Source organism: Sminthopsis crassicaudata, chromosome 6 (genome assembly GCF_048593235.1).
Source record: "Sminthopsis crassicaudata isolate SCR6 chromosome 6, ASM4859323v1, whole genome shotgun sequence".
NCBI classification, from domain to species: domain Eukaryota; kingdom Metazoa; phylum Chordata; class Mammalia; order Dasyuromorphia; family Dasyuridae; genus Sminthopsis; species Sminthopsis crassicaudata.
Genome location: NC_133622.1, coordinates 236623877 through 236637880, shown reverse-complemented (window position 1 = coordinate 236637880; position 14004 = coordinate 236623877). Strand labels below are relative to the sequence as shown.

The window sequence follows — 14004 nt, the reverse complement described above, 5'->3', positions numbered from 1 at the left end:
AAAGAGATTACAGGTCAAAGTTCCCATCCCAATCACAGTGGGATCAAGTCTGCAATGCCAGCCTGGGAGAGCTGGGGAAAAGCTGTCTTTAAAAAATAATAATAATAAAATAAAATGGGAGTATTTAACCGTAGCATCTCTTGGGTTCCTTCCAGGTCTAACATTTCTGTTCTAGGGTTCCTCCCAACTCTATCATTCTAGGTTTTAAAGTCACAGAATAACAGTCTTGGGCTTAGAAGGCACCTCAGAAACCATTTCCAACTCATTCAATTTGGGGTAATTAATATTCCTAAGCACAAGTTTGATCATGTCATTCCTCTGCTCAGGAAATGTCAGTGACTCCCTACTACCTCTAAAATAAATATGAACTTCTTTCTTTAGCATTTAAATTTCTTCCTAAAGCTTACTGCCAATGTGACCTTGCAAATTCCTAACCTCTCTGAACCTACTTCATTTGTAAAAAAAGGAAGTGGATTATATGGTGAACAAGTTTCTTTCTACCTCTAGAGCTATGATCTGGACCAGAGATTTAATCCTAACCTATCTTTCCAGACTTTTTCTTATTGCTTCCTCCCCCACCCATCACATCCTCGTATGACATGGACTACTTACTATGGCAACACATGTTGAGCCACCTCCCAATTTTGCCTAGGCTGGAAATGTTCTTTCTTCTCACCTACACCTCTTAGCCAGTCTCCTCCAAAAGGCCCTACCATCAGTAACTTGAAATACATTTAGTCAGCAGGATGATTTCAGCTTGGCCTGAAGAGAGTTACATGAACTGATGCTGAGAGAAGAGAGCAGAACCAGGAGATCATTGTACAAGGCAACAGCAAGATTATTCGATGATCATTCTGATGGACGGAGCTCTTTTCCACATTGAGATGATTCAGGCCAGTTCCAATGGTTCTATGATGAAAAGAGCCATCTGCACCCAGAGAGAGGACCATTTGGACGGAGTTGGGATCATAACATAATATTTTCACTTTATTGTTGTTGTTTGCTTGCATTTTGTTTTCTTTCTCATTTTTTTCTTTTGATCCGATTTTTTCTTGTACAGCATGATATTTGTGGAAATATGTATAGAAGAATCGCACATGTTTAACATATAGGGACATAGGGGAGGAGGTGGAAGAAGGGAGGGAGAAAAAAATTTGGAACATAAGGTTTTGCAAGGGTGAATGTTGAAAATTATCTATGCATGTGTTTTGAAAATAAAAAGCTTTGATAAAAAAATCCTACTGTGAAAAAAGAAAAAAAATATATCATCTAGTTTAAATGTGGTTATCTACTGCATTGTATTTCCCATTGGAACATGGGCTCATTAGAAAAAAGGAGAAACTGCAGCAGATGGCAGCCATATTAGTCAATACTGTATTAGACTATTTAAGTAACTAGACAGTGTAAGATTGGAATATTGCTGTGTTCTAGAAATGAGGAATTGTTAGATTTTTTAAAATATGGAAAGACGAGAATGTATGAAGGATAGAGAAATAAGGGACAAACAAATGTAGCAGACCTTACATAGATGTATGTAAATGTACATGTGTGTGATTATAGATATAGAGGGGGTGTTGTGGGGGGGTTGTGGGGGAGTATGTGTAACCATGCTTGATTGTAGCCTGGATGGGAGGGGAAGAAAGAATAAAGTAAAAAGTATACGGCAGAGAAAAAGAGAAAACCTTCAAGAAAGTAGACAGCTCTGAACACAATGCGTATGTAGTATTTATTATATAGGCTTACTTGAAATGAAAATTTATTATTTCATATTTTGAATCCTCTCATATTCTGCTGTGTACATGGCAACGTTTTTCTTTTTTTTCTATTTAACTTTTAAATAAATAAATGGAAAAAGAAGAAGAAAGGAAGAGGAGGTGGAAAAAGGAAGGAGAAGAAAAGAGGAGGAGGAGGAGAAAGGAAAGAGAAGAAGAAAGGAAGGAGAAGAAGAAAGGAGGGAGAAAAGAAGGAGGGAAGAAGAGGGAGAAAAAGAGAGAAGGAGAAAAAGGAGGAGAAAGAGAAAGACTGTTCCTCCTTATAATCCCAATGCTTTGGTTAGTGTCTGGCACATAGTAGGTACTACTAAATTGAATTGAGGAATGGTAAGTAGGAGGCAAGAAAGAAAATTCTAAACATAAACAGCTCCCAGATCCATCCATGAATGAAGCCATATCGTGGGTCAGAGTTGGAGCTGAAGATGCCCCAGATGTCATGTACAAATGGGAAAACTAAGGCCCAAACAGTAAAGCTCTTGCCCAAGAGTACCACAGGACTTAACCTTCTGACCCAACCTTGGCATTCTCTCCGGCTACTTCACACTGGGCTCATCAGCCAATGAGGCTCTGAGAAGAGGAAAGTAATTGTCCTAGGTTTGAATCCTGGTGTCAACACTGTAAACTGTGTGACCAAGGACAAATCACTTCATCCCTCAGTTTTCCCATGTGTAAGACAGGAGTGATAGATATTATACTACTTCCCAAAAGTGTTGAGAGAAAAGTCTTTTGTACTCTGCAACTGGTGTCCTGGAAAGGACAACTGTCATCCATCCATTCAACAAGGATTTATTATTCAATAAATATTTTTAATTAAAGCTTCTTATTTTCAAAATATATACATGGATAATTTTCCATATTCACCCTTACAAAACCATAGTGTTCTAATTTTTTTCCCTCCCTTCCCTCTACCTCCTCCCTTAGACAGCAAGTGATCCAATATATGTTAAACAAGTGCAATTCTTCTATATACATTTCCACAAATATCATCAATAAGTACTTAAGCACCTACTATGTGTCCAGCACAGTCTCTGGGCATCCAGAGACCAAAAAAAAAAAAAAAAAATACTCGATACTTTAAAGAACTTACATGGAGGAGGGGGGAAAAAAAGGGGGAAGAAGTAGAAGATAAGAGGGAAAGAAAGGGGAAAGAAAAATGGAAGGGAGGAGGGGGAGGAGATACCACTTGGAGACAGGAAAACCCAGGCTCAACCATACCAAATTGCTTACCTTCTCAATAAGAGGGGATTGGGGAAGGGAGGAGAGAGAGAGAGAAGAGGGATATATGAAACTCAAAGATATTTTTTAAATTGTTTTTACATGTATTTGGAGGAATAAAATGACAATTTTTTAAAGCCTGAGTTCAAGACCTACCACTAACCACTTATTAATTTCATCAACATCTCATATCACAATAACCTCTCAGTGGCCCCAAGGCAATTCTCAGAGATTAAAATTTAGATTCAGGATTTGCAAGTTGACAAGAATCTCCCCACAATTTCCTATATAACATAATCACAGATCTGGACTTTTCTTTCTATTATATTGTATTTTGCTATATTATATTACATTATATTATATTATATTATATTATATTATATTATATTATATTATATTATATTATATTATATTATATTATATTATATTATATTATATTATATTATATTATATTATATTATATTATATTAATTATATTATATTATAGTAATGTCTGACATTTAAGGGCCTCTTATTCTACCTTCTAAGAAAGCATGTCTTGAAGAATACAGAGAAGCAAGGGAATACTTATCAGAACTGTTCCAAAAGGAAGAAAGGAGACAATACATAAGGCTACAGATGGAAGGACCAACAACAAAAATGAATGTGTTGTCATTAGAATGCTCAAGTTTAGTAGATGAAGAAATGAGAAAATGGACTCTCTTTCCTACTTTGAGAAGGCAGGAGACTATGGGTAGGGAATGCTGCATTACCATCAGACTCAACTGATGTTGCTTAGTTTTGCTGGACTTTTTCCTCCTTCTCTTTTTTATTCTTTGTGATAAAGATGGCTCTCTGGATAGGGAAAGGAGGAGAGAGAGAGAGAGAGATCTGGAAATTCAAATAATGTACAAACTAAAAGATAGGGGTAAAAATTAGTTTCCCACTCTAAAATACAGAGTATACCTGTCTTCTTTTTCTCTCCTCAAAAATCATTTAAGTAACCCCCATCAGATTCCTCGGCAAATCCTGTTTTCTAATCCATAAAACAGGAACAACATAGTCCACTTTGAGGCAACATGAGAGAAAATTCTCTTAGCACCATGCTATCCAATCCAGTTAAGTGCCAAGATCAACGCTACTATAGAAACAGATGAGAAAGTAGGCAAGGCCTCTCTCAGCCTCCTGTTTCCAACAATTAAAACCAAGACTTCTTTATTTTTTTTTTTTTTTTTAAGGTTCTAAAATAACGCCTCTCGGCCTTCAGTAGAAAAATCCAAAGAAAAACACCAGGCCTGATCATAAGAGTGGGAATGCTCCAGGATTAAAATTTGGGGGGAGGGGGGAAGAAGGACATGAAAGCCCCTTAGCTTGACTCTCTGGCTCCTTTCTCATCAGTCCCAGAACTCTAGAAGCACTTTGAGCTTAAGGGGATCAGGATAACATCACAACATTATTATGGACTCTCTTCCAATAGAAAGGCTACTACAAACTTCACTTTACAGATAAGGAGAGTAAAATGCAGGGACTCACAGGCAAGTAAGGACCCAAGGAAGGCTTCTGATCCCAGACCTTGGGCTCCTTCCACACTTCCCACCAATATCTCAGTCCAGAAACAGGAGTTTTTAACAGGGGACTGTGGGTAGTTTTCAGAATATCATGAATTTGCAAGAGGAAAGGGAAAGTGGTCAGGGGAATGACATTTTACTTCCATTAATCTTTCACTGAAATTTAATTTAGTAAAAACCTGATTCTGAGAAGGGGTCCATAGGTCCCCGCCCCGCCAAGACAACTGGCCAGGCCCGTGCCATCCACACAAACATTACTAAGCCTGGACTTTAGCTCAGGAGGTTCTGAAATTCAAGGGCTTCATTCTAAGCACCTCTGGGCAGCATGCTCTGCTGCTCAATATTGACAATGAGGATTACTGGTATGACTAATGAAAATAAAATATTGTTTGCCTCCTCTCAGAAACAGCAGCAGAGTACAGCTTCCCTCTAGAAGGGAGGAGGAAAAGTGGAACTGAAAATTATTTGCATTGTTAAAATTAGATATTTTTTTGTGGGAGCCAATTCTGTTTAGCTTTGAGAATTTTTTTTTCTAATTCACTTTTACTCCCCCCCCCCAACCAAGCCCAGAAATTTACATAGCATGGAAATTCTTTGACAATGGGAAGGGTGTAGCTGTCATTAATGAGGAAGTACATAACAGATTTCCTATCTCAGCAGTTTGGGTCCATAGCAGAACTAGAGGGGCGACAGAGAGATGTTTAGAAATTTGGATGCAAGCCATGCTTGGGAGGAGGGAAAAGGGTCCCCAGGCCCGGAACACCTAGTTTCGCTGCCTAGAGGACTAAGTTTTAATTTAGGGACCCTCTCTAACTTCTTCTCTCAAGCCCCTTAATTGTACTTTGGAAATAAGAATTAAACTGTTGTAAAATCATGAAGCAAGTATCAGATATTGGGGGAAAATGAACTGTTAAAGACCTGGCTTTGAAGCTTAACTGTTCTTTAACAGCTGAACAACTTTGGCCAACGCTGTCAACACTCAAAGCTTCCCCTTACTACTTGAATGACTTTGGGCAAGTCATGACCTCCAGCTCTGGGTCTCAGTTTCTTTCTCTATAAAATAAGGCAAGGAGTAAGGAGGAACTGGATGCTGTGGTGTCTAAAAGTCTTTCTGGCTAAGGAGATCTGTCCTCCATAATAATAATGACTAATATTTCTAAAGCCAGCATACCAAAGTGCCCATCTCTTCCCTCTTTGCTTTAAGAAGCCTTCTTATTCTAAAACTAATGAGCCCTGAATTCAGGAGGACCCGAGTTCAAATCTGGTCTCAGACACTTAACACTTCCTAGCTGTGTGACCCTGGGCAAGTCACTTAACCACAGCCTCAGAAAATAAACAAACAAACAAACAAATAAATAAATAAATAAATAAATGAACAATAAAATAAAATAAAACTAATGACAAAGAACCTCAGGATCTGAGACGCTGGCTGATCCAACCCTCAAGTCAACAAAACCTTAGGAGATAGGGCACTGGTTTCCAAATCACCAGAGGAGCTCTCTTAGCACAAATATACACAGACAGCCTAGAAATGGGGGTTAGGATTACACACTTACTGGAGGTTTGGCCCTGAGGGAGTCATTTAACTTCTCAACACCCCAAGAAAAGCTCTCAGACAGTAATAGTGCAGTAGAAGGGAAGGAAAGAAGATTGAATGAGTATTTAATTGAGCAAACATTGTGTCAAAACCAGATTAAAAAGTAGCAAGGTCTCACCTCAGTTACAAAGCAACAAATTTAAGTGACCCCCAAGTTACAGAACAGAGTGGGTTACAATGATGCATCAGAAACAGGAATTCAATTGGATGGAGAGGTAGAACCAGGAAGAACTGGGTTCCTATCCTGCCTCTGACACATACTGGCTATCTGACTTCCTTGGGTTATAGGAAACGCTCCAATTCTGTAAATTACAGAGAAGGGACTGGTCTACACTGATAGAAAGAGCTTCCTCCCCTAGTCTCGCCTAGTCACAGGGTCCCAGTCTAATCCCTTTGAAATCCCACATTTACACACATCATTCCAGGAATCAAACAACAAAACTGATAATTTGTCACTTATCCATTTGTTTGTCTAAATGTACTTTTGAGTATAAAACTAATGAAGCAAAAAAAAAAAAAAAGACAACAAAGAAGTGGACCCATCTTTGTAAGAGGGAGTTTCCCAGTTCCCACTCTGGGAGATGGGGGAAGGGGTGGAATATGTCTGGCCCTGCTACATTTTCTGAAAGACTGGGAAGGGATGGAAGATGAAAAAAAAAAAAAAAGCAATCTTGTAAGCTTTGACACGTTGCCGAAGGCCTTACACATGAAACCAGAGCAAGGGGACAAAAATGTTCAGTGAATGGGTGGAGTTTGAGCTATCCTAACCAACATCCCCATGTTGGAATTATCTCTGACCATCTTTCCTCCTCCAAAAAGGAAAATGAGATGCTAGGTTTTCACATGGCTTTTCTGGGCCTACTGCACACTGACCCCACTGCCCTCTGGGCAAACAGAACCATGCCCACTCCAGGAAGTTTCACCAGTTGCATCGTCACCAGCCACTGATAGGCTGCCTCATACAGTCTGAGCATCCTAAACAGATGCATTCTGGGGAGTAGTTGGGGGAGATTTTTCCCAGTACCCTAGGTAGCTCTCTTTCCTAGAACATTTCAATTATTCAGTTTGCAAAAATAATTTCATGAAACCTTAGCACACAGGAGGCTTAATAAACAACAGTTGAGGTGATATGAAAGGGTTAGGCAGAAGAGAAAGTGGATCACAAATGCAAAAAGCTCAAGATTTGGTTTTTTAAAAAGACAACCTGGATTTTGGGAATTTTTAAGGTTTTGTTTTGTTTTGTTTTGTTTTAATTTCTAATTTAATAATCAGCCTGGCATAAAAGTGGAAGAGCCTGGAAGCAGGAAGACCTGAAGTCAGTGAGATACCTTGGAAGGGACTCTGAAATCAGGGGACGAGAAAGCAAATCCCTCCCCTCTAACCTTCAGCAAGTGGTTTAACCTCATAAGGCCTCTATATTTTCCTCTGTAAATTGGGGGAAAGCAGAAGCAGGGGAGAATTAGATGGAAATTCCCTCTAAGCTATGATCTATCTATAATCCTCAGACACATATTGCTTGTGTAAACATAAGCAAGTCTCGGTGTCCCACGAAACTACTTGAGACTTACATAATAACAGAGTTGCCCATCTTTACGAGAGGGGATCTCCCAGAGTTGCCACACAACAATTTTTCAAACTAAAGGAAAATATAGGTCTTGTTTCTTTAAGAAAAAAAAAAAAGGATTAATAATTGCTTCATCTAGTCCATCCGCTTTCTACACATGAGAGAACTGAAGCTCGATGGGCTTTACAGCATGGCATGTCCAAGGTCATACAAGAAGTAAGCAGCAAAGGCTAAGTCCAAGATTTCAAAGCTGGTGCTATTTCCACTGCTGCTGCTTATTATGAACAAAGAGAAAATTTCTAAGGGAGGCATCCAGATTTGGAGGCAAAGGAACTGAATTCAAATCTTAGCTATCTTGATGACTATCTTCATGAGAACATGACTGAAATGGAGCACTAAATTCAAAGCTAGGAAGATAGTCTGAAACCATCTACTACTAGCTGTGTGACCACATTACTTCTAAACCTCCCTTTCTCCATCTGTAAAATGGGATACTAGAGGGCACAGTGGATAGAGTGCTGAGCCTAAAGTTAGGAAGACTCATCATCCTGAGTGTGAATATGGCCTGAGACATTTGCTGTGTGGCCCTGGACAAGTCACTTAACCCTGTTTCTGTCAATTCCTCATCTGTAAAATGAGTAAATAGAAAAGCATTCTAATGTCTTTGCAAGAAAACCTCTCTTGGGGTCACAAAGAGATGGATATGACTTAACAACCATAATTCAAGGATGATAATAGCCAATTACCTCACAGAGTTATTCTGAAGATCAGATGAGATAATATATAGGAAGTATATAAATATATATAAAGTTTTATGTAGCTATCAACTGTGATTCTCATAACTACTTCCTTGGAAAAAGCTCTGTCCTCTCTCTCTGAGTCTGTTTCTTCATCTGTAAATTGAAAATATTGAACTAGAAACTAGATAATCTACAAGACCTTTTCCAGGTCTAAACCTATGAGAATATGAACTACAAAAGAAGGAAATGTCTGATCATCAGGTGGTAACGTCAAAGAAGGAAGAATAGGGCAAGAAAAGTTTACCCAAGAGATTGAACTCATTGAATCAAAACCGAGCTCAGCAATCCAGGCAGCTGTGGTGGAAAAAAAATCTGTATGGGTGCCTCTTTCTTGCTTCTCTCCCAAAGTTTTGTCTCTGCCAGGAGTTTAATCAACGTTCACTGAAATGAAAAGGATTCTTCCTTCCCTTAAGACTCATCTCCCCACATCTACCAAACCCCCAGGAGAAGCTGATCAGTCAGCCGACTGAATCCTGAGTATAGCAACAGCTTCTCCCAACTAGAAACAGAACAACCAAGTGCCACTTTACTGTTGTTCAGTCATTTTTCAGTCACGCCAACTCTACGTGCCCTCTTTTGGGACTTTCTTGGCAAAGATACTATAGGGGGTTGCCATTTCCTTCTCCTGCTCATTTTGCAGATGAGGAAAACTAGGGAAACAAGGTTAACTGACTTGCCCAAGATCACACAGCTGCTAAGTGTCTAAGGCCAGATTTGAACTTAGGAAGTTTTCGTAACTTCAGGGCTAGAATTCTATCCACTGTGTCAGCTCACTAGCTACCTTTAAGTACCACCTAGATTGCTTCATTCAACGAATATTTATTAAGCCCCTATATTCCAAGTGTCAGGAATATGACAAAATCATCCCTGACCTCAAGATGTTTGCCTTTTATTGGAGGGAGCATGATGTCCTCAAGTGACATGTCCAATGGTTTCACTCTCATTTGAAGTAGAGGTTGGGGGGATGATTATACCCTTCAGAGTTCTAAAATGGTAACCCTGAGGGTCTGTAGTTTCTACTTCAGAAGTTCAAAATCCCCTTTCTATTATGCTCCTCAATAGCATTCGGTACAACTGGATTACAGATTACAACTGAATGCAACTTTAGTGATTGAACCCAAACTATACCCAAAGGGTCAAACTGTGCATCTCCTTTGATCCAACAGTGTCACTACTGGGCCTGTATCCCAAAGTGATCATAAAAGAATGGAAAGGACCTACATGTGCAAAAATGTTTGTGGCAGCCTTTTTTATAGTGGCAAAGAACTGGAAACTGAGTGGATGGCCAACAATTGGGGAACGAATGACTGAAAAAGTTATGGCATATGGAAATGATGAGCAGGGTGATTTCAGAAAAGCCTGGAAAGACTTACATGACTTGATATTGAGTGAAGTGAGCAGAACCAGAACCAGTAAAAGCAAGAATATGTGATGATTAACTAAGATAAACTCAATTCTCCTCAGCCATGCAATGATCCAAGACAATTCCAATACGCTTGGGATAGAAAATGCCATCCAAACCCAAAGAGAGAACTATGAAGACTGAATGTGGATCAAAGCATAATATTTTTATCCTTCTTTTTTGGGGGGAGGCTTTTTTTTCTCCTGGTTTTTTTTTTCCCTTTTAGTCTGTTTTTTATCGTACAATATGACAAATATGAAAATGTGTTTAAAATGATTATACTTTACAACCTATATATCAGATAGCTTGCTGTCTTGGGGAAAGGAGAGATAAAGAAGGGAAAGAGAAAAAAATCAGGACATGAAATTTTATAAAAATGAATGTTGAAAACTATCTTTACATGTATTTTAAAAAATAAAACATTGTTGAGAAAAAATTCAAAAGGGGGGAAAAAAGAAATTAAATCTTTTTATAGACTTTTACAGATTATACAGATTTACAGATAAAACAGAAGCTTGGATTAGATAAGTGACTTGCCCAAGATTACAGAGAGATTAACTGGCAAACCAAAATTCAACTCCAATCAAACATTTCTGCTGTGTCCTTTCCACTGGGCAATGTAGAAAATGAAATACAAAATGTATATAAGTAACTTCCAGGAAGCTCTTAATGGGTTCTTAATAACTGAGCAGTAAATTTAATTGAACTTAACTTGATGGTAGTGTTGAATGGGAGGAGGAAACTAACTTATTAATCAAAAGGCACAGTGAGATAGCAGAAAGAGCTGGGAAGGGGGGGGAACAAGAAGCCTTCCGGATCTAGCCCAGTAATTCCCAGAAGGAGGATACTAGCAAGTGGAGGAGTCAAGGTAACTTTCCTATTGGAGCAGGCATTTGAGCTAAACTTGAAAAAGAAGTTGGGGATTCTATTCTGTATTCCAGACCTAAGAGGGACAACAGCTTGAGCAAAAGCAAACCTTCCCACAATAGCCAGCAATCCAGTTTGGCTGGCCCATGGACTGCAAACCCAGTTAGTGTTATGAATTAAGCTTGAAAAGTTAAACTAGTCAGACTTTGAAGGAGTATAAAAGCCAAATATAGAGATTGTAATCTCTCCTAGAGACAATGGAGAACCAGTGGAGCCTCTTAGAACAAGGTGGTAGTAACCTGGGCAGATCTGTTCTTTTTTTATTATTATTCCCTTTGGGAAGGATCATGTTGGAGAGAAAGGGCAAAGGCAGGTGAAGAGAATAAGCAAAACCTGGCCTTGCTCAGGACTCCCCCCACCTTCATTTGGACCCTTACAAGGCAATCCACTCTAGGCAATCGAGAGCTTACTGAAGACCTGACTGTACTTGGTGGAGATGGTTTTCTCCACAACAAACTACAAAGAGAACACCAACTTTCAGTTGTTGAAAAGATTTTAATCTCACTTCCAAATAGCCTGAACTATCCACACCTGTTTTTAGATCCAGCTAAGTGGACTATCTGCCCTTGGTTTCATTTCCCTCTGCCTCAGTTTCCCCTTCTGTGCAAATGCCCCACCCCGCATGATTTTCTGGCTCTGTTACAAGGATGCTATGAAAGAATTCGGTTTTGCAAGATTCAAGGCAGCTAAAAATTGGGAAAACTGGTCAAATAACTGAAGACACTTGTGGCTTGCACCTTTCCCTCCCAAAGTTCCCAAAAGCAGCTTGGATTGTGCCTCAATCTCCTTCTACAAATGAGGAAACAAGACCAGAGGGACATAGCCCATAGTTTCCCGGGGAAGGCAGGACTAACAATTATCCCTCTTCCTTATTCCAGTGCTCTTTCCACTACTTTCAATGTTATGATTAATAAGTAAATGGCCCCATCCAACACCAGCATCAAGTAAAGTACTAAGTTTTTAAGAGTCCCCTGTGCCCCAGACTATTATGCTGGACAATAAGGGAAAGCCTATGGCAAGTTTTGCTGAGAGTAGGTCCCAGACTCCACACAAATATGCAATTTCAGGGCTCCATTCAAGATCTAACCAAGACATGGGGAAAGACCTTTGGCAAGGACAAATTGTATCGCCCCTAGATGCATTTAGAAATGGTTTTGAATGAACTGTTGGTGTTAAGACATTAGTCTTCATCCACAGCTTCTCTTTTTTCCAGGCTGGGAACGACTCAGATCCTCAGCTCACAAGGAGCGAGTCACTGAGAACACTTCTGTCCTAGGAGGGTCAGCTGATTTTTTTTTTTTTTGAAGGCTTCATTCCTTCCAAACCTCCTCGCTTCCTTCTGTGGGAAAACACTTAAATATAGTCGAAAAGCCTTTTCTGGCTTGGGGGAAGCTCAGCCGGGGGGATGGTTCCATGTCAATTACAGTGTCCGGGCTTTCCCGGGAGCAGCGCCCTGTCCTGGCCTGTCAGATGCCCCCCACGGAAAAAGCCGGACTAGCTCCAATCTCGGGGCAAGCACGAGCACGGAGACCAGCACGGTCGCCGCTGCCGGAACCAGATGGGATCCGTTTCAGGAAAATGAATGGGGGTGGGGGGCGGTTTAGAAGAGGGGCAGGGGAAGGACACAGCGCAGGTCCTGAAAAATAAGGATAGTCCAGCTCATCCCCGGCCCCCGAATGAATGACCCTTACAATAGAAACCTGTGGGATGCTAACTCCTGGCCCAGCTGTCCCCGCGACCACCGGCCCAAGCCCCAATCCCGAGAGCCCACGTCAGCCGCGGGATGCTACCCCCGGTCCGCATCGCCTCCCTCCTTTCCTCCGCCTGCCCCCCACCCCTCGAGGGCCCCCCGCAGGTGGGGAGCCCCGTCTCCTCGGGGTCTAGACTGAAGTAGGAGACCTCGGTGGGGGCCCGGGAGGGAGCCCCCGGGCCACGCCAGGTCTGGCGGAGGAAGCGCAGAGCTCGGCGCGGCCCGGGCCTGGGCGCCACCGGAATGCCGCAGGTGGGGCGCCGGAGCAGGTGCAGGTGGGACCCGCCTCCCGAGGGAGGAGGGGGCCGGGACGCCCGAGCCGCCCTCCTCCCCCTCCTCCCCGGGTCCCCCCGGCCCAGCCGCCGCGGCCTCCGCCCCCCCCCCCCACTCCACCGCCCCCAGCCCCAGGCTCACCTGGCCGAAGCCGAGCAGGAGCAGCCCCAGGCGCAGAAGGAGGCAGAGCCGAGGCTGCGCCCCCGCCTCCCGGCGGAACAAGCCCGGGAGCGGCGCGGCGCGGCGGGGGCCCCGGAGCGGCCGCTTCGGCGGCAGCAGCCCGGGCTCCGGGGGCAGCGGCCGGGGGGGCCGGGGCCGAGGCCGCCGCCGCCGCCGCCGCCTCCACGTCCTCCGCCTCTTCTCCGCTCCGCCCGCCCCGGGCTTCCCCGGGGCCATGGCAGCGGCGGCGGCCACCGGCAGCCTGGGTTTCGGGCGGGCGGGAGCAGCCCCGCGTCCCTCGGCGGAGGCGGCGGCGGCGGCGGCCAGGAGGGCTTCCACGGGGCGGAGCGAGCGGCGCCCACCCCCCCGAGCTGCAGCGGCGCGGTGGCGGCGGCCAGGCTCGGGCGGCTCGGGCTCCCGCTGCCGACTCCACGCGTCCCGTGGCTCGGGCTCCGACTGCTCGGGTTCCGGCTCGCGCTCGGGCTCCGGTGGCTCCGGAGGCTCCCGCGGCTCGGGCTCCCTGCCGCCGCCGCCGCCGGGAGAAGCCAGCCCCCTCCCTTCCCCCCCTCCCCCTCTGAATATTCATCGCTTCCTCCCTCCCTCCCTCCCTCCCTCCCTCCCTCAGTCCGTCCCTCCCCCTCCCTCTCGGGGCTGGGCTCGCGCGCCGGCCTCCCCTCCCCTCTCCTCCCCTCGGAGACGGGGACCTCCCCAGCCCCAGCCCACTGCTGCTGCCGCAGCCCCCGCCTCCGCCGCCGCCTCGGGTGCGGGGCAGCCGCGAGCCCGCCCGCCCGCCAGCCTCTCCCCCCTCCCCTCGGCTGGGGGAGGAAGCGCCCCCCTTCTCCTCCCACTCTCACCCCAACAAAAGCCCTCCCACATTCCTGGGGCTCCGCGGACCGAACTCTCGTCCCTGCGGCTTAACCGCGGGCAGACCGGGAGCTGGCCCAATCGCGGGCGGAGCGGCCCCAACCTTTCCGTTTCGTTCGGCCTTTGTGCCCCCA

The 14004-nt window shown here is 43.9% G+C and overlaps 1 protein-coding gene across 1 annotated transcript in view; it reads right to left on the bottom strand.

Annotated features, from left to right (window-relative positions):
* Positions 1 to 13551, bottom strand: part of PTPRJ (protein tyrosine phosphatase receptor type J) — a 152119-nt gene extending 138568 nt beyond the window's left edge. The window contains exon 1 of the mRNA XM_074274581.1: positions 12989 to 13551. Within this exon, the coding sequence (XP_074130682.1) occupies positions 12989 to 13243 (255 nt within the window). The 5' untranslated portion in view covers positions 13244 to 13551. The remainder of the gene's footprint in view (positions 1 to 12988) is intronic.
* Between the last annotated feature and the right edge of the window lie 453 nt (positions 13552 to 14004).